Source organism: Salvia miltiorrhiza, chromosome 3 (genome assembly GCF_028751815.1).
Source record: "Salvia miltiorrhiza cultivar Shanhuang (shh) chromosome 3, IMPLAD_Smil_shh, whole genome shotgun sequence".
NCBI lineage: Eukaryota > Viridiplantae > Streptophyta > Magnoliopsida > Lamiales > Lamiaceae > Salvia > Salvia miltiorrhiza.
The window spans coordinates 49,416,033-49,443,886 of record NC_080389.1 but is presented as its reverse complement, the minus strand read 5'-3'; the positions used below and the strand labels follow the sequence as shown (position 1 = coordinate 49,443,886).

Genomic DNA, 27,854 nt, shown 5'->3' with positions numbered 1-27,854 from the left:
TTCGAAGACTAAGAAGTCGTATTTCTGCGAAAAATACGATTGGAGGTCGTTTGAGGGGTCAAACAGAGCGTTGAAGTTGGCTGACCTGTTTAGAGACGAATTGGGTCAGAACTGGAGTCTTTTGATTCAATCGTCAACAGCCTCTGCGTTCAATTCACAAATAAGTAATTCTAACTTCAAGGTGCAGCACTTAAATTAATAGGAACATGCTAGGTTTAAGTGATGTATGGTGAATTAAGATAATCCAAGAGACGATCCTTGGCCAAATCGAGTATTAATTAAATTTAATATTCCTTCAGTATGAACTTTTAATAATAATATAGTTTGAATTTTTAAGAGCCCAAAATTATTATATTAAATAACGACTATTAATTTTTTTTTATTGGTGGTTTAATGTTATTTGCTCAAAATGAGATTGGCTTAAATTATTTACTTTACAATCTAGAAATTATTATTATTATTATTATTATTATTATTATTATTATTATTATTATTATTATTATTATTATTATTATTATTATTATTATTATTATTATTATTATAAAATACTCATTAAATTTAATATTATACTCCTTAAGTTGATAATATTGTTATTGTACACTATTTTAAATCAAATAATAATAATTAAATTAACATACTTTTTTATTATCAATTAATCTAACTCATAAATAATGACATTTTGATATTTTTACTTAATTTTAAATTTTAAAAATAAATAAATATATTATAGCTCATGCATCGTACGAGGGGGCGTATTAATTTATCATTGCATTATAATATTATACTATCAAAAAATGTATACAAGTTGGCGCTTAATTTCGCAACCAAAGTCTAAACTATTATTAATGGACTCACTTTATACATTAATTATAATTTTTTTTAATTTCCGTGTCCAAAGTTATAAGACATTACTACTGGGACGGATGGAGTACTATTTACTCCATATTTAAATTTCTTTAACATTGATTTTTTTTTCCTTGGAAAAGAATTTTATTAAAATTGTTTTAAAACTTTAGCCTAGTGTATCAAGAATCACTAATCCTTCCCTAAAAATAGTATCACGAGACCTATTAAAAATATAATTTCTAGTAGGTCCGAGTACCTAGGGCGAATTATTATATCCTTGCTATCGAGGTGGACTTTATTATAGAAAAGTATATTTTGATAATTATTTAAGAAAAATGTGTACACCTCTATCATTTTAAGAGTTTCATATTACTCCCCCGTCCCTAAACCACCTTTCTAAACGGAGACAATACAAATTTTAATAAAAGTTAATTGTGTATATATAGCTCAACTAGCCCGATACGATCGAGAATTTATAGGTCAAAGAAATTCCAATTCAAATAGCCCAAAAATCGTATAACCCGCAACCCAATAAAAGTATAAAACTAATTCAAAATTCGGTAGATTGATCTGATTGACATCCCTACCTACGCTGCTTCCCTTGACATCAAACATAGCTAAAGTAACAAATCGTGCATCATAACATGCAAAACTAGTTTAGTGTACGACAGTTCCAAAGACTATATAAAGAATGGTGATGGGTTCGAAATACATGAGGGATCATAACATAGAATAATTTGGAATAAGAAGCGCAGATAATAAGTTGAAGAGTGAAAATGAAAAAAAGGGGGAAATTTCATCCCCCATAAGTTTAGATATATATATTATATACGAACCGGCCAAGGTTCATTTACATCTCATTTCACAACAAAAAATGGAGCAGTTTAAGCCCAGGCAGTGGGGTCGCTCCTCCATTGGTAATAAGATTAGCAGAGACTCTTACAATTTGTCAAACACTTAATATATTATATCTGTACAAGATAATTTTACAGTGTCAAAAACCACACCTCCACGCAGAAAAGCCCCACCACTCTTGTTGTTGCAATTACGACACCACCTGCAGCATCCTCCGAGCTCCGACCACGACAAGCTTCCAAGTATTCCGCACGAGGTTGAGCTCTCATTCGTTCTTGCAGCACACTGGCGCAGCTGGCATTTGTCATCTCGATTAGTTTCATCCTCGTCAAAGTCATTCCAAGAGACTCGATCTGCCTGTAAATGAAAGGAGGCAACTGAGAACATTCGGCCACCACTCTCACTTGCTCTCATCAGCCATGGTTCATGAAGGATCTCAAGTTCTCGTCTGGTAACGTCCATGAAAGAAGGTGGCCTCCCGAATCCCCACTCAATAACTGTTTTAGGTCACTCGACAGGTGAAGGGCCGTGACGGGTAATTTGTGGGACTTTAGCACCTTGTGCAGGATTAACCGATACTCGGGAACTTTAGTTCCAAGTCCCAGACCAGCTCTGGGACTAGTATTTTGTTTGGCTTGGCTCGACTCGTTGCTGGAAGAGTGAACCATCTTCCAGACTTTGACTGCACCACTTTGGTGACCAGATGCATACCACTGGGTATCTAGCCAATCGGAGAAAGTGCTACCTGTGAGGGAGAGGATGGAATCCGATGGGAGTTGTGACGTGTTAACCACTGCAAGGCAATCACCATTGATGCTCCAAACAGCGAGCATCACGCCTGCTGCAGTCACAATTTCTCCGTTCAGGTCATTCACGTATATTGCTGACACCGGTGACGGGAACTCGGGAAGCTGCCTCACAAAAACCAAAGAGCTCAGATCCCATATTATTACCGAGCAGTCCTCAGAGCCACTCACGATCATCATGTAGGGCTGGCTAACGTGAAGGCAGGTGATTTTACCCGTATGACCACAAAGAGCCTTCTCCAACTGCAGGCGTTGAAGTACACGAGGTCCATCTTTGCCAAGTCTCCAAACACAGACTAAGCCATCATCACCTCCAGTAACCAAAGTCTGACCATCATGGGTCGCACCAACACACTGGATCTGGTTACCCCCGTGAAGATTTTCGTGAGTAGAAAGAAGCCTCTCTTGATCATAGGTCACGAATCTCAAGCTCCGATCAGGAAAACCCCATGCAACATTTTTAGAAAATGTTCTTGGTTTTAGCAAGTTATTTGCACCAGCAATGAGAATCTTGTCGCCAAAATTCACAATTTGAGATATAGAAGACGAGCTCTTGCGAATCTCATGAGGAACAAGCAGCACAGAATGCCGAAGTGGGTGAGGGAGATGCTTTCTGTCTGTTCGTCTCTTGACATGGGGCTTCAAGAAGAGTTGTTTTGGTGTTTGACCAAAGTGATTAATCTGTGCTAGTATTGAAGCTTTCATAGCCGGATCTGCAACTGAATCAATGTCAACACTGCCTTCGTATGTATAATGGTAGAAGACGTTAACAGCTTCCTCAGCAGCCTGGGAAACACGCATCATTAGTTTACCATAAATATACGAATAGAATATGAATGAGCTAACAGCTGATGTTTCTGACATGAAGACAGGTGATGGATCTAGCACAATGTCTATACAAAGTAAAGCCCGTATAATGCAAGGCCTTCATTCAAATAGTTATCCTTCGAATTGTCTAATAAGGCAACGCTTCAATGCAAAGAATCCTAAAGCTCTCAAGGACTGAAAAATGATTCAGGTCAACTTAATATGAAATTCACTATCCTATTCTCCTATTCCAGAACCCAGATCCATAAATAGGGAAATAAAGATAATACATGACTGATAATTTAATAAAAAGAATAAATATAACCCCAGAATAGATATTATTTCAAGGTGACATTGATCACATATACTGCAAGAGCTCTTTATTCTACGAAAGAGATCATAAGTAAGCAAGATAAAGTAAACATAAGGCCATAAAAAACATCACAAACAATGATTGAACAAAAATATATATATATATTTCAGCATTATCATGGAAAATATTCGAGGACACTCACCTTCCCTCTCTGTTTATATCCGAAAATAAGATCTATCCAATGATGCAGATGCTCTGAAACATAATCAGACTCCAAAGCTTCCCTGTGCTTCCTGATGAACTCCCTAGCACTGCCCTTGGCCCATGGTGGCAGGACAACATCACCGACCTGTAGAAGATTATGCTCTGTCAGCAAACTCAGATGTAAACTAATACAGGAAAAAGATCAAATCGGGGAACAAACTCAGCCAACGTTTTAAATACTTCCACATACCTTCTCTCCGGATTGTTTCTCACCCAAGTCAAGGTTGAACCTGTTCTCCAGGAATTCGGGCATATAGAAGAACTCAGGAATTAGTTCCTTGACATCAGAAGTGTTGCCTTTTCCAGCAGCGCTCGACCATGTATCACGTATACTGTTGAAAAGACGATCAGCATGGTCAAATTGTCCACCCTGCAATTTTAGGTTCTCCATACTGAAGGGAGGCAGGCGTAGGAGGTAGAAGAGAACTATCCCAGCGCTAGAATAATGAGAACCATAATGGAATTTTGGGACCTCTGGATCATCCCAGCTATCATATCTGTATGTGACATGAGAGAGAGAGCATATTAGAAAAAATATTATTACGTTACGAGAATGGGGAAGAGGGGCAGAGAATGAAGATTTAGGATGACGAGAACACGGAGTAAGGAATTAATAAAACCATTGCCAACCTCTTCCTGAACTCCTCTTCTCCTTCTAATGATTGGCATCCCATTGGTTTATCAAGTTTCCGGAAGGTTTTTGGATCTGAGAAATTAAGAGTTTCACTCTCATAATCTTCCAACACCCAAGGAAACACAGGATACTGCGTAAGATCACTGTATCCACGGCCAGCGAGTGTGTTGAGATGCATGATGTACTGAAAATTGCTAATTTCTCCACTTTGCCATCTCTTGGAGAAGGACTTCGCCATAACCTTGAATAGACGGCTACCTTCGTTGCTTTCTTGTTTGGTTGACCCAGAGATTGTGGAATCTAACCTGTAAATTATATACATCATGGATGTTCGCTCAAACTTTGTTATTGAGAAAACGGTAAGCATAACAGTACCATAAACTAAAAAGATTAGAAAATATTTATTCACATTGAATAACCAAAAGAAAAATATTACATAAAAGTTGTTTCAGACAAGCTGGGAAAGTAACAAGCGAAACGAAGAGGCTAACAATGACAGAATAGCCACAAAGTGGAAGCAAAAGCATTTTAGCCAATATATACCAGGATATTTTTCGACAGTGATATCAACAAATGTAGATTTAAGTAAACAGGTGTCACCCTTCCCAGAGTACTGTAACCAGGCACACTACATCGTAGTGAATACTTTTTGTTAGCATCAAACTGGGCATGGGAGGACTAATTTATGAAAAAAGCATGTCCAGCAAGATTTTCTGAAGGAAATCAAATCCAGAATTGTGTTTCTATCCCTACAGCCATCGATTCTCAGCAAAGAATAATCAGAAGCATTCTCTAGAAAGATAACACCAATACAACTCGGAACTTTATCATCATCTTTGCAAGGCAGTTACAATATTCACTGATCCAACCTATAAAGAGAATATCTCTCGAGACATGCTCTGGTTAACTAAGAGTATATGGTAACAAGAAAGTATTGACATCTCAAAAAAAAGTTAGTGAAAAGTTAGAGAACTGAATAGACTATTTTTCTTAGTATTGCTTTAAGGTAAAAGCTTACCTTCAATCCCCTTCTGAAAAACAACAGTATATACGGGAAAAAAATATAATGGACCGACAGCTAGCCAAATTAGTTATAGTAACACAATCAACAGGCTGCCTATAGAAGCAGTAATGAAATGCCAGGTTAAGTATGGAACCACTGAGACAGAAGAAACTTAATAACTTACATGCTGTTCCTAGGTAGATTCATGGCCACCAGGTTTTTGAAAACTTCCTCTCTTTCTTTTTTGTGGAAAACCAATAGGTCATTGCAACCATCCATGCTGAAAATCTCAATAGCAACCGGCCGAAGCTGATAATCACGCTTTAGAAGCTCGTGGACACTGTCAAGCTTCCACATACGCCAAAGATGAGGCACATTACCAATACTCCCCACTTTTTCCTTCCCCCATGCACCACCATTGTATGCCCAGGCCCTAGCCCCAGCATAAGCCTTCACTGTAGCACTCCATGACAGAGTGGATTTGGAATAAGAATCCATGGAAAAATCCTTTTTTACACCCAAAGCCTGATCAATGACAGAGAGGTCATCTTCACTCTCTTTTTCACATATACACCCAGAATCATCAATATAAAAGTTCTCAATGACATACAGGGATAATTCTCCTATCAGAAATATACCATCATGTTTGTCAAGGCCTACAACCCTTTCGCAATTGTACTTATACTTGATCCTTTCGAAAGGTTCCAGATAAGGCCTGATCAAGTATTCACCATTATCATTTAGTTCTTTATCTGATTTATCCTCTGCCACTCTGACTTCATCAATTCTTGCAGAAGAAGATTGCCTCGGGGAGCCTAACTCAGACTTTCCTGGAACACTTTCAGCTCTTTGAGTGGATCCAACACTTGACTTGACGCCAAATTCAGTAGCTGAATGTAGACTTGCTTCATTTATGCTACTCTCTCGATCATCATTCCATCCAACTCCAGAAAAAGCTATATCTCTAGCATCTTCTGATTCTCTGAAAGTTGATGCATCATATAATTCAGAACTAAAAGATTCATCATTTGGCTTGGCAGTTAATAGATTGAAAAAAGAATCCGATTCAGTATCAGAGGCATGATCTTCATCTTCAATTTTCTCCTTGGAAAGTTCTCCTTCCCCTAACAGAAATTGTCCATTCAAAACATTTTCGATTGTATCAATCTTTAGTTTACACCGTTCAAGCTTTTTCCGCATCCTGTATGGACCTTCAATGGGGCAAAGATACCACTCAGGCTCCTCCTCATTGATAGAAGATCTGCTGATCGGAAATATTCCTCGTTCATGCACAAGTTGTTGGAGGTGAGTCTGCCACTCACTTTCTGCGTGAAGCACCCATCCATATTTATCCTGACGGATAACACGCAACTCAGTAGCCATGGCATCACGAACCAACTCAAGTGCAATTCTCCGTTCATTCACCTGCTCCCAATGTTTTTTGCTCCACTTTTGATGTGTCCCTTGTTTTTTTCGCCATCTCTCTTTTACGGCGACTATCCATGCCCTTTATCCTAACTCCAGGAAACTTTGCTGACCCTGTAATATATTGCACCCACATAATGGCAGCGCACTGTTCCAACACTTTATTGACAGCTGACTCAGAACTATGAAACCACTCAAAAAATCCAGATAAGTTTAAAGTCAAAAGCTTATCAAAACCACCATGCAAAACATCTAATGAAGATCCTTGATTAGGTTTAGAAACAAAAAACTCTTCAAGTGCAGCCCTTCGATGTACCAAAAGATACTTGAGAATATCAACAGCTGCATTTTGGACATTCTGTCTATGATCGTGGAGAAGGGATATTAAATTTACACAAAGACAGCAATTCAGGTCCGTCTCAAGATTACTGGGGCAAAATATTATTCTCCTGTGAGCAACCAGTAACTGCAATACAGTGAAAACATCAATCCCTTCACCATCTGGTGATGGGTATACACACAATCTTTTCTTGGGCTCGTTCAGCAGGCCCAGACGCGAAAGAAGATCTTCTTCCCCAATGGTGAATAAGAACGATGGAAGGAAACAAAACAGTATCATACGATTTGTATTCTTAAAGAGGGCATGTATGTAAGTATCAAGTTGTCTGCTTCCTCTTCCAATAGAAAGGAGCCTGCCTGTTGGAATTGTCTCTTCAATCCGCCCATCTTTATTTGCCAACTGCAACATGGATAACAAAAACTCCAGAGTCTTCAATACGCCAGCTGGCTGAGGAAAAGCTCCCATGTATACCCGATCCACTATCATCCAGGACAGTGCATCCAGGTTTAAGGACCACCTGGTCTTATCTAACTTCTTCTCATCTTCCTCATCATCACGTAAGAGACGTCTCTCAAGAAAGTTCATTAATCTAGTAAGGCATAAGCCCTGAAAAACTAAAACAGATTCAGCATCAGCATATTGAGGTACACATTCCAGCACAGTCTCAACAACTGATGCAGCTTTCATTTGCTCAGTGACAAAATCAGCAAGAACTTCCGCTACAAAATCTAAAACTGCAGTGGCACCAGCGGAACATGGACCACCTCCGTAGCCACAATCATCCACTTCCAGCAGAAGCATTGGACTGATAGCAAACATGTTTGAATCAGGTTTAGTCTGATCAGAGGACTTCAAGTCTGGAGTGTGATTGGTATCACTCAATGATACAAAAGAATCCATGGATCGAGCCGACCGGGATTTTAGATCACTTCGATTGGAACCCCCTAGCCAAGATGTCAAAGTTAAAACTGGAGAAGAAGAAGAGGTCGGTGAGATCATGGAATTAGATTTTTCAGACATAACAGGAGACTCCAGCATAGTAGAAGACAAAGTACTATGCAAATCCTTTTGATGACTAGAATCTGATGTACTTTTTTTATCATAAAAACTGAACTCATTGCTGCCAGAAGTGGCATGGGATGCCTGCTCAACTGCTTCAACATCAAAGTTCCTCACAGCTTGTGCATCTTCTTTCACTGGCTTGTATTGTGTTTCCACAATACCAATATCTGGTTTCTCACTAACCACGTTATTTGGGAAAACAGGAATATCGTCTGAACTAGCACTAACATTCCCCTGGGCAAAGCTCCCTATACTAATAGAGGTCTTTGCTGAAAGCTCATGATCTTGAGGCAAGCTAGAGAAAGTATTATGGGAGCTACTGCTATCTTCTTCACCATCATTCAAATTCTTGTCTTCAGTTTTTGCAGAGAGTTCCTTGGCCAACCTCACAGCATGTGCAGCCCTGGATTAACAAAGAGAAACTTAGTTAACCAAAATAAACCAGCCACAGCAACGATAATATGAACTCATATGCAACATGCATCAAATTTAACTAATAGCTGCATATTATTGACTGTGTTAGAGGCCAGGTATGAAAATATGTCTGAGACCTGACACAGGAAAAGTAGAGGTCAATGCAGCTTTCAAGAAACTCCACACGTCTGCAGACAGCAGAAAAGGGAAGACACATTTTTGCAAGATCAACCATGAATCTGAGAACTGAAGTGGCAGCAGCAGGCGCTGATGCATCTCCACCCATCAAGCGAGCAGCATAAGTTTTGTGCATGAGAGCTTCACCTTGGAGCTCCCCAGACACGTCTACATGCTCATCCGTGAGTTCAGCTACAAGGCTAGCACCAACATGAGAAAGATTGCCCGTTTGATAGGCAAGAGTTGATTGCTTGCATAACCTATCAAATGTTGATTTTGCCATGGCAATAACGGATTCCAGAAGTTCTACAAATTTCAACTCTATGTAGCTACTGTCACTTGGCATGAGTGCGTGAAAATCAAGCATGCGGACTTCTGGTAATCTTGGATATACAGGCTTCCCAAATATCAGACAAAACAAAATGTAATATATATCAGGAGAATCGTAGAAACTAGGAAGCACCCTTGCCAAACCTTGATAACCTCCACTCGAGCGAAATTTAAGTGCGAATGTAGGAGATGATGTCAGACACACACCAAGAAGAGTCGTGATCCACCTCATGCTGGTAGGATGAACAGCCTCATCAAGAAAATAAGTGATTAATTTCGATGAAACAATTTTATGCCATTGCTCAAGTAACTCCTCTGAGTGAATTGTGACCTGAAGATCAATTAGCATCTCAAGTAACATATTTCTTACAATGATATGCTTCCCCATTGCTTCTCGTGTAATATGATCACGAGATGTTAGCTCAGGAGGATCGAATGTCATAATTACAAACCTCACAACTAGCTCCAGTTCAGAAGGAAGAAACCCATCCTCCAAAATGACACCCAGCAGAACAACTAATTTCTCTAACACTGGCACTTCGACGTCACCCCTCTGCAGGGTAACCAGCAAATGCTGAACAAGATTAATTCTGCGAAGAATTGTCAGATTGTGATTTCTGTACCAATGCATGGAGACAAGATGCTCGAGAAATCCAAGTAAAGAAATTTGGATTGGAACTGGAGCTCTCACCCAAAGGGTCCAATCCAACAACACATGCTCAACCATATCAGCATTAGACAAAACAATGCAATTAGATGTCTCTGTCTGCAAGTCTGTATTTTCTAACTCTGATATATGACTAAATGAATCTTTTGTTGCAGAAAAATCATCAATATCCCCTGGGGACCCAACTGACGAAAATTCATCACGGAACTTTGATAAAGTAATATCTTCAAAGTTGGACTCGTTAATGGTGCCTGCAGGTGAGAGGTTGTTATGCACTGTTTCAATTTTTCTTGGTTCGGAGAATGAAGCCTCGCATGCGGCAATTTGGAAGAAGATCTCAAGTGAATGCATGTCAAACAATGACATTCTGCGCTGAAGAAAAAGAGCTAGCAAGTGGTATCCTCGGTACTTCTGCATGTCTCTAACATTCTGAGGATTCTGATGAAGCGCACATGCAAGCAATGTCAATGACATGTGAAGCATGTCCCTTGTTTCAGCAGCTTCAACAAGTGCAAGTACAACAGCCATTCCACCAATGGGGCGTATAGTATCACCAATGACACATTGCTTACAAACATAAATATCTCCAACAAGTCTGCCAAAGCGCGGTATCCCTGGAAGAAATCCAAAAACAAAAAAAAAACAAATTAACAAACTTCAGTATAAAGAAACAGCAACAATTTTATAATATGTAAAATAAACCAATTAGCCAAAGCAGAACTATATATGAGCATATGTTCGAATTGAATAGACACAATATGTTCACTCACCCCCTATAGGAGAAGCGGCAACTGAAAGAGGATCAACTAGATTGAGCATAGATAAGGTTCCAGATGCTCGGAACATTTCTGTACTTGTCCCATCAAATGCAAATATCAGTTTTTTGCCCCACAAATGCAGTGATAGGTTCCCTAATTTATCAGAATCCCAAACAATTCCACTTTGATCCACTTTAGTGGCGCCTTGTTTGCCAGCACTCTCAGGCTTTTGCATGTTACCGGTCAAAGGCAAGTCTGTGTCTAAAGAATCTAAAATAGCCATGCTTCCCCCTCCACATGCCTGATTTGGAACAAATTGCAACAGGTTGCTATCCTGGAAAAGCCCTCTATATCCCCTTCCAAGAATGTACATAAAACATATGGAACCTGGTGAGAGTACCTCTTCAAAAAGGTAGCAAGATCTGAGTTTCCATGACAAATCATTAACCTTAGCACACGCAACTGGTGTCCCAATATTTACCTGTAGAGCCTTACCCGCAGGAGAGGGAGAGTATCCAAGTTTTCCAGTGTGTCTCAGTTTTCCATTAACATATACATATGCTACACTGGCTTGAAACAGCCCAGCCAAAGCATTTGGTTTGCTATGTACAACTGCAAGATGATGCCACCTACCCTCCTCCATTTCTACCCCAGAAAAAGTCAAGGAAGAAGTATTACTTGTCGCAAGGGTTATAAGTCCATCATCCTGCAAAAGTAGCTCAGCGTAAAAAGTATTTCCATTTTCAACAGCCCCAACAGAGAATATTCGAAGAACTTGGGATCCAAGTTGCTGCCCTATTGATGAGCTGCGCCTTCTAGAATATCCAGCTTTAGGCGCTTCAGTCTCCCTAGCAGATGATTTCAGAAGATTTCGGTATTGAAACCAGCAAACAAAAGAATAACCAGCTGCCGGAGGCCATGATCTGTCACCTAATGGCACTTGAATGGAAGCATGTCCAGTCTTGCTCATGTCCAACTCCACAAAAGGTGCAAGAGATACATCGTCGGAGCCCATATCCTCTAGAAGGATCAATCTCTCCATCATTTCAACGAGACAGCGACCAGAACTTTTGACTCTCATTTGAAATATATACCTGACAAGAATTCTAAGTTCTGGAACTGATAGCCTGCCAATCAAAATTTCGCATCCGCAGATTAATAAAGTTTGTTATTCAATGGCCTAAAAGAATACAGATGCATCCCAGCCCAAATTAGTTATTGTCGTTACCTGTAGGCACCAAGAACTTCAACAATCTTCAAAGAATGAGAAACCAAAGGAGAAGCACTTGAAATGAATGGGTAAATAGTCTCCAAAAGAAGTTGCACACAACCTAGCAGTAGAGGAACAAAATTATTACATGTGATAACTACACTCAGCAGAATAAACGAATTCAAACTTGACTTAGCGGATTCGCACCTACAGATGTGAGGTTTTCTTTATTGAAGGAGCTACCACAAGCAAGTTTCTCAATAAGGTTGAGCAATTCAAGTTGCACCTTTGGAGTGCACAGCAATAAGGCGCGTATGAGCACTCTGATAGCAGCAGCATTGTACACACGTTCCTTGTCAGGGACGAAAGAACCTGATGGAGTAATCAAAGGAAAACTAGCTGTTTCGTTTTGCATCTCGCTAGTTACTGAAGCTGCATCTGATGTTAAAAATGGTGGAAGAACTAACTCTACAGCAAGTTCAAGAAACAATTGTATGACTTGGCGTTCATAGTCAACACAAATGAGTCCAGAATCACATAAAAGATCAGAAAAGGTATGCGATGCCAATACTGTGTGCAGTTTTATCCGATTGACTGCATTACCAGAAACCCCTGCTGCCATCACACGCATCATATATGTAAACACCTTGGCACTCGTAGAGATCAATGGCTGGATTTTCTGCTCGTTGTCATTCTGAAAAGTGTGAAGTGTGGTTAATAAAAGAGAAAACCCAGTTGCTTCACCAAAAACCCTCTGAGCTGAGCCATTAACTCCTAATATGCGCCATAATGTTCCAAAAGCATCACATTTTGCATCATCTCGAAGCGTGTATTGAGATCCCGAATCACTCGTAACCATTCCACTCTTCAAAATTTCAACCACAGTACCCAATTCTTCCGGATGAGCCTGATAGAAAATGGAAAAGCAGGCAAATTAATACAGTAGATTTAGCTAATTAAAACAGAGAGCACATTGGTTCCTTGAATCAACAGCAGTCATATAACTAAAATGTGATTCAGTTGGGTCATATCATATGACAATAAATTACTTCCAGCATAAACTAGAGATGATTTGTTCCAACATGACCAAGACATTATGCCTTGACATCAATGAACTTTCAGAAACGCCAGCCACAAGCAGCCATGTTTCTCAATAAATTATTTCAACCCAGGCTCTTCAAAAGGAAATGAGAGAACATAGTGATTTTAACAATGTAAAAAGGTAGTGATGGATATTGTTAACTTTGAAGAAAACTCTATGTGATATTCAGACTAATACGAGTGATTAACATAGATATAAATCAATTTTCCTTGCACTCGCCAAAACACCTCTGCTAATAATAAACAGGCGCAGGGATACAAAGATGTGTCCATTAACCATTTTACACATAGCCAACTAAATAAAGCAAACTTTAAGGCACCATCTCTATTCTCATACCCGATGATTGATCCTGAGGATATTTCAAAAATACACGACATAGTTAACACTGAACATATCAAAATACACAACTTAATATGGGGAAGGACATACATTATGACATTATCTACTTTTAACAATAGAGACAAGAACTTCATCAAAAGTTTATAACTAAAGCTCAAGGTACTACAAGATTAGAACGAATGAATAAAGAACTTTCTCACCTGTTTGACATCCTCAATAATCAAACATGACAACACCCTCAAGGCACCAGGGCGGTGAACATCAGAAGCCAAAAGAGGAAGTATAATAGAGACACCATTAGCAGAGCGAAATGATGCTTGATTAGCTTCTGCTTTCTTTAGTAACGAAACTAAACAATCCCAAGCGGCTGAGATTGTCCCCTCTACCTCAAAAAGAGGGAATTTCTCAGAACCAGATTCTAAGAGTTTTGGAGAAGAAAGAATTGCACCCTTGCTGTCCAAGTGCTTCTTGAAGCTGCTAGGGCTAGTTTTTCTCTCCAATTGACCATGGCCACCAGTTAGCTGCTCAGTCGCTAGGAGAAATTTATGCTGCTTAAGATCATCCAATAGAAACTCCAGCATACCAAGTTCTCTTAGGATCTTCTTGTACTGTTGATCAAATGATAAGAGTTTCACGAGAAAGGACAGAATTGTATGATTCAATTCAGCAGATTTTTGTTGCTGCAATAAGCAGCAAAGTGAAAGCAACTCTTGTTCAGGGATGATATTCACAACAGTAACCGCATATTCAAGAATTTTCAAGATTATCTCTTGTAGAGACAAAGGAAAACCAGCCATATTTTGGATCAAGAGGGGAACAGTTCTCAATTGCTGACACAACTTGTAGTTTTCAGGATGACCTGAGAATATCTTAAAAATTCTATTCAATACTTCGGTCTGCAGTTCTGTACTTTCTGCTTTAATTAAAATGTCCTGCAGCATTTGTACGGCTTCTAAATCTCTGACTTGGCCATCATCCTTTTCCCAAATGTCATCCACTGGTCTATCACCAGATGATGTATGGTTTTTGCCATGCCCATTCGGCTTTATATTAGAACTTTTCGAAGCTTTTGTTCCAGATAATTCCGAAGCATCTGAGGGACCTATTTGGGCGAAATTAATAATGACATCAAGGAGCCTACAAAGCGTTGGTGAGAGACTGCGTGGCGAGTTGTTTAATCCTACTTTATCGTTTGAGCTCTTTCCCTCCACCCTCCCATCTGCATGTAAACTGCCTGAAGCGGAGTCTTCAGATGTAATGGAATAGAAAGTCTGGCCAGATCTGTTTTTTGATAGAGTTAAGGCAAAATGAACCAGGAACTGATAGCCGTGAGCATTGTGAATATCTTCTCTGAGCCTGATACCACCAGCCTCTACATAAAAATGAAAAATAAAAAAATTTGAAGAAAATTAAATCCGAGTCTATTAAGCAGTTCAGTATCTGTGTGAGAAAGCATGGTGACAAGTTGGGTCACACCAAACTTCTCACTCAAGCGATTCAATTTTCAATTTTTTTGTAATAAAACAAAAAAAGTTTTGGATAATTCAAGAATTGCAGCCTTTCAGTTGAGAAGAAAAAAATATTTTAAGTTCGTTTCAGTTTATAAGGAAGTACGTAAACTTACCGGGTCTGTAAGATAATTCAACACTTTCAAGCAGCAAGTCTACAATGCCCATAGTGTAGGCCGGATCCCCACAATCAGGGTTGAAATCCTTCACGGCCATTAGAAGAACTTTAATCTGCCAAAAGGAGGGGAAAAAAAAAGGAAGCAGCTTTATAAGCAAAAGCTAGATTATATTATCGGCAAGGAATCAATAAAAGTGACCAAACGAGCGCAGAACGACATTTGAGAATGAAAATTCAGTAACATTTTTGTCTTTGAAGTTCACATGTATACAAACTCCACCAGAAACAAGTTGGTATCTGTAGTCAATCTTAATTGGCTATAACAATGGGCTTGACATATTAGCAAATTAGGTATCATATGAAAAATATCAAAAATCTAGTCCACAAATTTGAAAAATTACATGTGTAAAGGGAGTCGGGCCATATTAGTGTTAGATGGTTCCCATCGAGATATAAATCCATAATCCTCATAATCTTTAATGGAATAGCATAATTATATGATATCCAAAGAAAAGAGTCATTCTTTATATGGTATATATAAATAGGTCATTCATACACAAGCCATTAATCGGTTGTCATTTTTTAGGAGAAAAGGTATACCGACTATTTATCCGTTAAACATATGTTGGAAACATATTTGGGACTAATTTTCTGTATATTCATCAACTCAATAAAGCACCTATTTGTAATACAAGAGACCAACCTAAACTAGTAAACATACTCGAAACCTAATACCAGAATACCATATATAATTCCAACACCCTGCCTCAAGCTAGAACACAGATGTTAATCATGCCTAGTTTGTCAGAAAAGGAGCATCAAAATAATTATTGACCTCAAAAAATAGAACTCAAGACTCACTTATCTAAAGAAAACAGTAACTAAGAAACCAAAGACCAGAAAGAAAACAAAAGTGGACAAAGTCCCTTCAAAATGGGAAGACCGATTCCCTTCACCAAATATCTTCTTCCTCATGAGATTTTGAATCAGCAATGGCAATGACAGAAGTAGGTTGAGACCTCGCAATTTCTTGAACTTTCCATACTCATCAGTCATATGATGATGGTCCATGAACACACTCAACAAATAGAGCTCAATAGTCTGAGGCCAATCCAAATAATTCACTGAATTTAGTTTGAGTTCCTTGAATCTTGTCATCACGGGCACAACCTCATGAACACACGAAAGGCACAATGCAACACGAAACAAAATGCACAATGCAACAAACTGGACTGAATTCCAGCAACACACGCGTCAAAAATTGACTGGACAAGAACAGATCTCACACCTCTCCGTGCTAATCCAAACAAGTACCCAAACAGATAGAGGACGACGAGGCGAGTCAACCAGGACCGGCTGGAGAAAATTCCGGCGATAAACGCGTCTACACGCTCCAGAAAATGGAAACAATGCAGAAAGCATCGCCAGCGCGTGAGAGCCACATACACCGATTCCGGCGACCAGACATCCGGCGAAGGCCAGTCTGGGGGCGGCGCACCTCCCTGGCCAGGCGGTGTCGACCGGTGAAACTTGGAACAAGAATGGGTGGCTGCCTCCTTTTCCACCCAAAACTCCTAACTTTTAATTTCTAACACTCTAATTTCGAAACCCTAGATCCTATGGCTCTTGATACCATGTTAAAATACAAGAGACCAACCTAAACTACAAAACATAATCAAAACCTAATACTAAAATACCATATATAATTCCAACATTATCATAGTAGATAGACAAGAAAGAATTTGTCAAGGTTTCATTCTATGATGATGGGAGGAACGCATCTTTGACTCAAATTCCAGAGTTCATATCAAACTGGCTCCAAAAAGATAAAGATTAATTGGTTTTAACTCTCAGAAACTAATTCAAAAGACTACCATCTCTCAGTGATTGAAAAGTTTTAACAAATAAATAATGATTCAAGCGGAATTACAATAATTACACGCTCTTATGTCTTCTTAATTCAAAGAACCCAAAGACATAATATGGCTGGCAACAAAGAAGAAAATGGAGAAGTGCATGCAAAGAATATATTATGTGCACACACACACACACACACACATATATATATACCAGATGATGCCTGCGTATGTACTTGGCAGTGCAACCATTGTCATTAACCAAAAGAAGACTGAGGATCTGCAATAATAAGCCAGTGAGTCATCAGTTGACCAATTTGAGTGGAAATGAGGTCATGCTTCAAGATGTTTTATGCATAAATAATTCGTCACTATTCCAACACCAGATAAAATTCTGTTACCTGCATGGCATGTCTGTGAAGCTGAATGGCATGTAGAGGAACTAGACCTTCTTTGAATTGAGAGAACACGACCAAAGAACCATTGGCAACCATGTTAAACAGCAACTGAAGTGAGTTATCTTCTATCAGACTTTGAGCAGCTGAAGGATGGCTAGCCAATGCTTTCATAATATGTACAACACTACCTTCAACCTGACAAAAAGTTTAACTGGGTAAGAATTCTCAAGATCATAAATAAAGGCCCCTGTATATTATTGTTAAGCAACTAACATAACCAGGAAAATACTTCCCCAGGTAGCAGAGATTTTCTGATCATACTGTGACACAGAGTAATGAAAAATCTAATATTTTGGATAATGAGCATCAAATCATATAAAAACCAAATAAATGCAGTAGATAGCAAGGGGCACCACAGCATATAATATCGATTATGTTGGCAACAATGTCCAACAATACAAAGAATCAACAAATAAACAAGCAGAAGAAAGAGGGGGGAAAAACAATATGTTCTACTACTACAAACATAACAAAACAAAAGCAAACTACAGCACTGGAATATATACTATCAACTCAATAAGTAATGCAACATAGATGACACTCTAGTTTATTAAGCATCATAACCAGTTACGAACGTCATAAGACAAAATAGAAATGAAAAGCAATTATATTGGTGATTCGGACCCTGAAGGTTGAGCGACATTGCCCACCGTGGTGAACCTCTATGAGATCAGAAAACGAAAATGAGTTTTATAAAGAATGTACCAACTCGCAGCTTCATTTGACAATTATATAGGTATTAGTATGAGAGGACATCTCAAGACATTGATTCTTCTCAGACTTGCATTTAGATCTAATTGAAACTAATTCTGGCACATATATGCTCTCACCATGATGAGACACACGAGTCATGTACCTTTCATAACTACACTGAGCAGTTTGCAAAAAGGACCTATGTACTTCATTGAGGATATCATAAGTTTTCATGCAGATTCAATCACTCGTGTTTTTATTTTATTTTCTCTAAATGGGAATATTCAACTTCTCCTGTAATCTGCTTGAGAAAGACTTGAACTGGTCTGAAAAAACAATCATCTGATTTCTCTCTAATAATAATTGTAGGGAATGAAATGGCATAAAACACAGGAAAGTCAAATATTCAACATGCAAAAGATAGTTGAGAGTTCCAACAGAAACAGTCTGTTAGATGAAGAAGACTATAAACCCCTAGTAAACACAAAATTCCCTGGAACCTGTAACAACACAGCTACCAAATTAACATAGAAAATCACTATCACTAGACCATGCCAAAGAACAGAAAATGTAAATGGAGTAGCTTAGCACTTCAAATACGAAGTAATACTTTAAACTCAATTAAAATACAAAAAGAATATAGGGGAAAAAACAACCTCAAGCTTGCGAGCAGGTCTAGTTTCATCATTTTTTTCATCAAATGTTGACAAGTCTTCACTGTGACTTGAGTTTTTCAAATGACTGCCACCATCAGGAGCAAGAAGAGCATTTAGGACATGAATAAGACAGCAAAAGATCCCAGAATCAAGAAATGATTGTTTATCAACTGGCTGCAATCACAAAATCATCAAAAGCATAAGTAACAAACTACTGATAAATATAATAAGAATAAACACCGTCCCCTTGCACAAGGAAGTATATAACTCAAAGCCTATCCCCAGTCACGTGAGTAAGTGGCAGCATGGGGAAAATTACACTCCACTAAAATATAACAGCCTAATTTGCCACATACAGAATCCACAAATTCACATTGGCTTTGTGACATGAATGGAGCATAATGTATATGTATTAAATTTTATTCACATTTTAATCCAAAAGAATGGAAACTGATGAAATTTAACAAGTATCCTGGGGTGCCAAAACTTGGGAATTTTCAAAATTGAACATTCACCCAAGTTCCTTACTTCTTTTATAATATCCGAATAAACACTGTCCCCTTGCACAAGGAAGTAAATAACTCAAAGCCTGTCCCCAGTCACGTGGTTAAGTGGCAACATGGGGAAAATTACACTCCACTAAAAAATATAACAGCCTAATTTGCAACATACAGAATCCACAAATTCACATTGGCTTTGTGACATCATTGACATGAATGGAGCATAGTGTATATGCATTAGATTTTATTCACATTTTAATCCAAAAGAATGGAAATTGATGAAATTTAACAAGTTGCCTGGGTGCCAAAACTTGGGACACAAGTTCCTTACTTCTTTTATAATATCCAAATAACTTGTGTCAACTTAGGACATAGAAATAATCAGTTTGAGTTATCCTAGATATTCAAAATGGAGCATCAAAACACAAACTATTTTATTGAACTCTTCCTATGGGTCAGTAAACAAACCCCGGATACAAGAACTTCCACTGCATGTAACAGATTTGCACCAGGTGTAATGCCATCCTGCAGAGAACTATGAGCATAAGTTGTGATCGAAGAGCATACTCCACAAAAACAGGAATACCTTATACATGTAAACATCTGAAAATACCTTTGTAATTTCTGAGAAAAATAATAAAACTTTCTCAGCTTCCAAAGCTCTTGTTTTACTGCTAAGCTTCAGCTTGTCTATATCAGTTACAAAAGCCCTTCCCACAACAAACGAAAAAATGTGTGTCTCTACCAATCTGCATTAATTGCAATTCAGATATCAAATATTAACATCATCCTAGCCTCAAAATTTAACACTCTAAGAGCAAGAGAAAAACAGTTGTAGTCGATATGATCCATAATGATCAATCGTATTAATTTTAGTCTAACAGTGCATCTCCAGGAGTTTCGTAAACAGCTGGAGAAGGTAACAAACATGTCTTATACTATAATACAGCAAAAGTTACTGAAAGATTTCAGAAGTAATTTCCATGGTGTGTTAATTTCATTGTACTATAATATCATTCTCATAAGAGAGTGCCATTTAGTCTTTCTAGAATATATAAACCACACTTTTTTTAAACTTGGTTCTTCAAAAACATAATTAATTGGCAGCAAAGCAATATTTAGCATGTCTCAAGAGTAAAAGTCTGCATCCAGTCAAAGCATTGAAATATGTGTAAATGAATTGAAGAAAAATCTCTCTTACATGGAAATTAATTGGGCGACATTTTTGTGTTCTCTCTCTAATCTACAAAAAATTTCTACAGTCCAAGTCAAGGCCCTCTCCTTCTCCTGAGACAGAAAACGAAATGATGAATATATAAACAGCAGTGATATAATTAGTAATTGCAACAGTAACACAACCAAAATGCAATGATAAATAAAGTTAGGCATATTCTAATGACATGTAAACACACCTTTTCAGAATTGGAGGAACGGAACTCTTCCCAGCATCTCTTAAAATCCAATTCCAGTTCATCTTTGTCTCTGCTTTGAAGGATCGAAAAATGGAAGAATTTTATCACTTTCTTCTATTCAAATAGCCAAGTATGAAACAAGCCGAAAATCAAAAAATTAATAGTAAAAGCACCAATGCGGAGCTCTAAAAGAATAACATAGGTACTACGATAATCTGCCATATATTAGTTGCATACATGAAGAAAAGCATCCCAGATGAAACGAAAATGTAATAAATACTGTTCTCAGAATTTGGAACTTAAATTTCCAGTTTTCAGTCTACCACCTCATAAATCAACTAAAGCCCGTAAGAATTAAGAGCACCAAAAATTAGAATCATAAAACATCTTAATATCAAGAAATTCCAACAAATATATTGTTCCAATTCAGACCAATCTTCCCAAATGGAAAAAGATTTCGCCTTTGATTAAAAACTTAGTCCCTTTCAAGGCATCATGACTAATGCTCTCATATCAGCACTATTCATTACCGAGACCAATAAAACATAATGTGTTAATTGCGGCCACAATTTGCACTTCCATGGAACTCAAGACCAATTGACCAAGGATACCATAGGTTCCAAACAAATGTTTCTAGTTTTGATGTCCAAAAGCTACTAAACTACAGATTATATCCTACCAAGTGGCATTGTTTAGAGAGAGAAATAAAAATAAGCTCATTATTTAAGTATGCTTGTGTTTGAAACTGAAATGAAGCTACAAAATGAACCCACTATCAAGCATGTGAAGAAAATAGATTTGAGCTATACATAATGTATTAAACCTCTCAAGGATACAATTAAAAATCACCTCCTCCTGAATGAAGCGTTTTTTTTTTTGAGATAACTGAATTCAGCATATTAATTATTAAGGATTCATCTACTTTCTATGATGGGAAGAGAGACAAGTCCAGGATGAAATATTGGATTTAGAAGAAACAAAAAAGATTACAAATGTAGTAAATGTGTTTAAAATAGTACAAGTAGATGAAAATATGCACATACATTAAACCAAAAGAAGTGAAGTGAGAGCTCTATTATAAACATTAAATTCCAACGTGGAATAATGTCATTCATAAATTGTTAACTTGATCTTCAATCTTTCCCATACATCATCCCATGATTCTTCAACTTCGTCAACTCCAATTTCTTTGCATCCATTCGAACCAAAAATTTCATGTACATTCAATGTTGTGAAAAGCTTAAGGCAGGAGGCGTTTTGCCTCGTCGAAGCGAGGCGGCAAGCCTCGAGGCGGTTTGAGGCATAAGCCTCACACCGAGCAAAAAAATCATAAATATATAAATTATGAATTTATTAGTTCTAAAAATCAAAATAAAAGTTGAAAATATCTCAAAAACACCAAATTCGTCAGCTTATCAAATATTTAAAATTTTATACTGCTGACTGCTGCTGTGGAAATGAGGACGCTGACTGCTTCTCATTCCTTGTGAATCTCATGCAAAGTTATAATATATTTATAGTTCAACATAATAGTTAGGGTTAGAAATACTTTTAGCATAAAAGTTGCAGCTGAATGGGGCCCTTTTAGCATAAAAGTTGAGGCTGATTCCTTGGCCTTTTGAAAGTAAAAAAAAATACTTTAATAATACACAATTGCAGCTGATGAAAGCATAAAATTGTAAAATCAGTAAAAGCGTAAAATTGGGGCGGTTGGTCCACTGCCTCGCCTTGAGGCACGCCTCAAGGCGGCCGCCTCAATCGATTTTCACAACATTGTGTACATTGATTCCCAAATAATCTGCCTCTCTTGCTAATACAAAATTCCAAAGAATACAACCTTCTTCTTGAACTAGGTAGGGCCTATAGTATTGGCAGCTCCTTCAACGCACTCCAAAACCAGAGTATAAATATGTGATCTTGATCCTCTAAGGATAGAGTGTGAAGATGTCTCATCTGAACAATTTCACATGTATTTAACCTTTTATGTACTGGATCCATCCAAATCAGTTTCCTAAATGAAAAATCACTACAAACATAAGGGAAAAGATACCTATAAAAAGGCATGCAAAAATGGACCTGAAGGTTTTCCCCACAATTGATCCTCTACCCCTTCCGTCATTCTCACTCCCTTAAGCATATCACGCCAAGTACACACGTTGCTGTTGCATATCTCAACATCCTTACAATGCACTAGAAGTTAAAAGATTTAGGAATGGGGTATGCAAATGATGTTAAAAATTAGACAACTAGTTTGTGGTTAAGTAATGATAAAAGTATAAAGAACGGATAGATTATGCAAATGAAGAATCCTTTCTAAGCATAATTTCCCAAGTAGTTTGGACGTTCCATAACATAGAACCAATCATAACATGTAGGTTACTGTTTATGGGTCTCCTTGGATGGTAGGTGTAGGTCACTATATATACAGGAGATCTGGTTGAGGCCCAAAAATAGTTTGTCCGTTCTCGGAAAATCTATGAAATGGCAGAATGAAAATCGGCAATCACACAAATTTGAAGGAGAGTGGGCAAGATTTTTGGAGGGAGACTACCAATCCTATGTCGAAGAGGTAACTGCTTTCGGTAATATCATTTTGATGATAATTCAAAAGTAAAATCCAGAATACTCCCCCCACCTATGATACCACGCCACATCCAGTATAAACTTTGAATTGGACCAAACCCTGCAAGACATCATACGGTTTCGTCTTTTGAAGTGCACAGCTAATTGGATCACTACACAGCGGCACAGCCTATCCCGTTTAACCACTGAATATAAATGAGCCCTTGGTTTAAAAAAGCGTGAAGCGCACCTAAGCGCAAACTGCCCCGGGGCTTAAAGCGCGGCCTTCTGGTGAAAGCGCGGGCTTTTCGTAGGCGAAACGCGCTAAAACCTAAAAAATTCTAATATATTTACCTACAATATATTTTATAGCAAAAAACTCAAATACTTAAAACCACAAATACTTAATTTAAAAATTAAAACACACAAATACTTAAGTTTAAAGTACGCAAGTCTAAAAGTTCAATCAAATCTCAAGCAACTAATCAAAAATCATCATGACCGGCGGCGGCGGCGGACAGCTGGCGACGACGCGCGACGGCTGGCGGCGCCGGATGGTGGGCAGAACAGGTTAAGGTCGCGAGAGGGATGGGAGAAGACGGGAGGCACGCATTTGTTTTAATGAAATAAAACCTAGTTTTTTTAAATTTTAAAAACCTAACCCTAACATACTAAAAGCCCGCGCTTCAGCGCTTCTCGCCTAGGCGCGCTTTTGTGCGCTTTTGTGCGCTTCTCAGCGCTTCCTGTAGGTAAGCGCGCTTCGCCCAGAAAAAAGCCCAAACCTGCGCTTCACCAAAAGTGTGCGCTTTTTTGCGCTTAAGCGCGCTTTTTTAAACCAAGAATGAGCCCTGCTCATATGATGGCTAGACCTCACTGAAGTCTCGTAGGATCATCAAGTTCTTGAATATTGGACCAATGGTCATAACAACTATTAATATAGTGAAATGTTTTCCAGAACTGGCTAGAGAGCAGCTTGCTGCACCTAATGAATGCTTAATAGGAACATGAACATACCAGAATCTCCCAGATTGAGGCCCATAAACTCCAAGAGAAATATGAACAGACCAAGCTCAAGTCAATATGAACAGATTCTTACATATTTCTAAGCCACTTTGTCACCATAAAATCTAGACTATACACCTGAGGGCTACGCAGAGAAGAATACATATGAAATTTTACTTGGATACATATTCCTTAAGAATCTACAAACTTCTTGTTCTGACTAAAGGTTTATTGAATACCCTACCATAAGTACCAAAAAGAGTAATACAGAAATCATGAATATGCCAACAAGGAAAATGGCAATGCATGCTCTTTTCAGAGCCACAAATGCTGCAATTTAAAAGTTCAATGCATGCTACATGCTCACATCTATAAAACTGTTGATCCTGCAATGCAATTCTTTGTATGGAATTAAATTCCCAATGAAAATAAACAAAGACCTGTAGCGCATACATCCAAGACATCCATGTTTAATACCAAAGTCTATCCACTTTGACTCTACCACAGATGATCATATCTATTTGCTAAATGAGATCGCAACGAAGCTGATAGTGGCCAGAGTATGGAATTTCAAATTCACCATCTTTTTCATTAAAATGATATGGTGTCCGGAGCTCTTTATTCAATTTAAACTAGACATGTAGAGGAAGTGTAACAACTCAACAAATATCACCAATTTTTATGCACTTAAAATGCAGTTATTTTTATTACACTGATGAAGAGGTTCTACTCATCAACAGCAAACAGACTCCAATAACATTAACTAAAACCACTACTCCAAATTCGCATAGAATAAATTTGAAAGATATATTCAGTAAGAGTAAGTCAGCTGATCATAAGTTAATCCGTATCTAACCACCAAAAATCTCGAGGTAGATCCTTGAGCTCACAATACTGCAGTTGAATAGTCCATTTTTGCAACTAAAACGATAACATAAAGCACAGAGAGAGAGAGAGAAAAAATAAAGTGAGAGACTCGGTCAAAGTTCTTCGGTTGAATAAAAATCGAACCTTGAAGGCAATGACCAATAGTCTGGGCTGGTCGGTGACAAATCGTTTGCATTGCTGCTGCTGCTGCTGATTCTATCTCTCGGGGGTGGTGGAGATGGAGTTGTTGGGGCCGACGCCGGAGGCGGGGAAAGACCAACTTTTTCCTTGAAGTCTTTAAGCAATGTTACCCATTTCATCGTTTTCTTTCCACTTGAATTTCCAAACATATATGAGCAGATGTCTCAACTAAATGGAACAGATGATAAAAATATATCAACCAAGACAGCTCTCTCATCCGAGAGCCAAGATTTCAATTGTACCAAGCATCAACAATCAGATCTCAAATCCCAACCCTTCTAGATTATGTCTAGAAGGATCTCCCAGCTCATCCCCAGATTTATTTACACGAATAAATAAAAGAAATGACACAACCAAAAACCGAAATAAAATGTGATCAACTGGAGTCAGATTAAGGATTAAATGCAGCAGGATCTGTAGAAACGGAGCGGAGGTGTGTATATAGGTGGATGTGTATATATTCAATCGCTTCTTCTAATTAAGAGAAATAATCTAATCTATATATTTTATGTGTATGCCGGATTAATCTATGTCGGAGTTGGGAAGGAGACAATCGAAAATGTCAGTCAAACAATTTTCTTATAGATTATCGAGAGGGTGTTGAATCTTAGATTTTGCCCTAGAAATTGGGAGTTGAAAAGAAAAAGTTTAGAGCAAAGAGAAGAAGAAAAGAAAATGCAGCGTGTTTTCTCTCTTGTTTTCGGACGGCCTCTCCGCGCCTTGTTTCTCGCTCTGTATCTCTAACATGTTTCTTTCTCTCTCTAAATATAATATTAGTAGCTCTTTATTTTCCTTTTTCTTTTCTTTTTTTTCTTCTTTTCCTATAAAGGCTTAAACCCTTGTTCCTAAAACTTGCGATATTCCACGTAGGCAACTCAGATCCACGTCCATAAATCTGCCACGTGGCTTACGGAGATCGATACCCCCAACGTGAAGACCTGTTACTTTAGCTTTTCTTCCTATCCCTTTTATTTATTTTAATTTTAATAATTATTATTATAATAATCCATATATATATAGTACTCCATATAATAACGAGTTTGCAGCAACAATTACGAAAGTATCAAAAAGTATTTTGTTGGTTATGAAAAAAGTCTTCTTACTGATTATCAAAATCTCGACTAATTAATTATACAGTGTCATGTGAGATTTCTAACTTAACCACATTATCTTTTTGATATTACTAAATATACCGGTGCTGTAAATCGCATTTGCGTATTGTTATATTATTATAGCCAATATTTATGGATAATAATTATATGTAAATACTATATACTAACAATTATGAAATTTAAGTTTATATAGTGCAACATATTCGGATTTAGTTGCCTTTTTGCCATGTCCCTACTTAGGAATAGGTTTTATAAATCAAATTATAATCACATAATCTCCTGTATGCGCGGGTGTATCGTACACTCGAGTTGATCTGTATTCAGATTATGACCCGCATGCTAATTCAAACTCGTATCTTGACACAAATCGTGTAAATGACACTATTTATAATTGACACTATTCAATTATATAAATAACACTGTAATATTTTAAAATATTATAGTGTTATTTAAAATATCATAGTGTCATTTACAATATCATAGTGTCAATTACAGGAAGTGTCATTTATATTTCTGGATAATGTCAATTATACACATTGTCATTTACAGTGTTATAATGTCATTTATACGCAATGTCATTTGCATAATATAATAGTGTCAATTACAGACAGTGTCATTTATATAACCGAATAGTGTCATTTACACAATTTGAGTCAAGATGCGGGTCAAGATTTGGATACAGGTCAACTCAGGTGTACGGTGCACTTGGATGTACCCAAGATCACCTCAATTATAATTATTTTCAAGTATATGTCATGAGTTACTCGAAAATAAAACGTGTTCAATAGTCATAATATTACGACATACCTATTAATATATTATTATATTCCCACCGTCCACAAAAAGATGTTCTAATTTATTATTTTGGTCTGTCCACAAAAAGATGTCATAATCTATTTTTAGTAATAATTTGTGGGTCCATTTCTACACTCACTAACTTGTGGCTCATTTCTCCACTCACTGACTTAATTAACTTTTTTCATTTTTTTTATTTATTTGTGGACCCATTTCTCCATTTGCTAAGGACTCGTTTGCTATGCATGGTAAGTATGGGACAGATGTCTATAGCATCCTAATATGTTGCTTGCTTCAAAAATCTATAAACTAATGGCATATTATCTACTATTCGTATCTTTTGGATTCTGTATCACACCTGAGAGATGTGATAATGTAACACATTTTTTATATATCTTATCAAACATGATATTGATATCTATAAATTACTATATCACAGTCAACAATATCACGCGTTATTCCATACTACGTATCAAACAAGTCCTAAATAAACAACACAAATTTTCTTAAAACTTGTCACCCTCCCTTAGTACATCTTTTTGTGGACAGGGGGAGTATTAATTTTTTAAAAATAATCTCGTATAAGATTTATTTGAAATTGATTAAGTGTAATAGAATTCAAAAATATTATAAATGCACAACAAAATCTTAGAGCATCTCCAATTGAGGCTCTAATGGGTGCTCCCTACCTTAGAGTCTCATCTCCAATGCATTGACTTTATAAAAAGGTTCTAATTTCTCCATTTTAAGTTTATCCCATTT

The 27,854-nt window shown here is 37.6% G+C and overlaps 2 protein-coding genes across 2 annotated transcripts in view; one reads left to right on the top strand and one right to left on the bottom strand.

Annotated features, from left to right (window-relative positions):
- The window catches only part of LOC131016333 (uncharacterized), a 609,307-nt gene that overhangs the window by 78,006 nt on the left and 503,447 nt on the right, over nucleotides 1-27,854 (top strand). The gene's annotated exons all lie outside the window — the stretch shown is intronic.
- Nucleotides 1,624-25,945, bottom strand: LOC131016304 (protein SPIRRIG-like). The gene is given in 20 exon segments (XM_057944967.1): nucleotides 1,624-3,293; nucleotides 3,830-3,976; nucleotides 4,082-4,388; nucleotides 4,522-4,830; nucleotides 5,713-6,971; nucleotides 6,973-8,758; nucleotides 8,907-10,557; nucleotides 10,714-11,828; nucleotides 11,930-12,032; nucleotides 12,119-12,818; nucleotides 13,553-14,724; nucleotides 14,977-15,091; nucleotides 17,049-17,114; nucleotides 17,236-17,427; nucleotides 18,642-18,815; nucleotides 19,610-19,666; nucleotides 19,755-19,890; nucleotides 20,343-20,428; nucleotides 20,554-20,626; nucleotides 25,129-25,945. Coding segments are annotated over 20 exon segments (10,833 nt in total). The 5' UTR covers nucleotides 25,335-25,945; the 3' UTR covers nucleotides 1,624-2,114.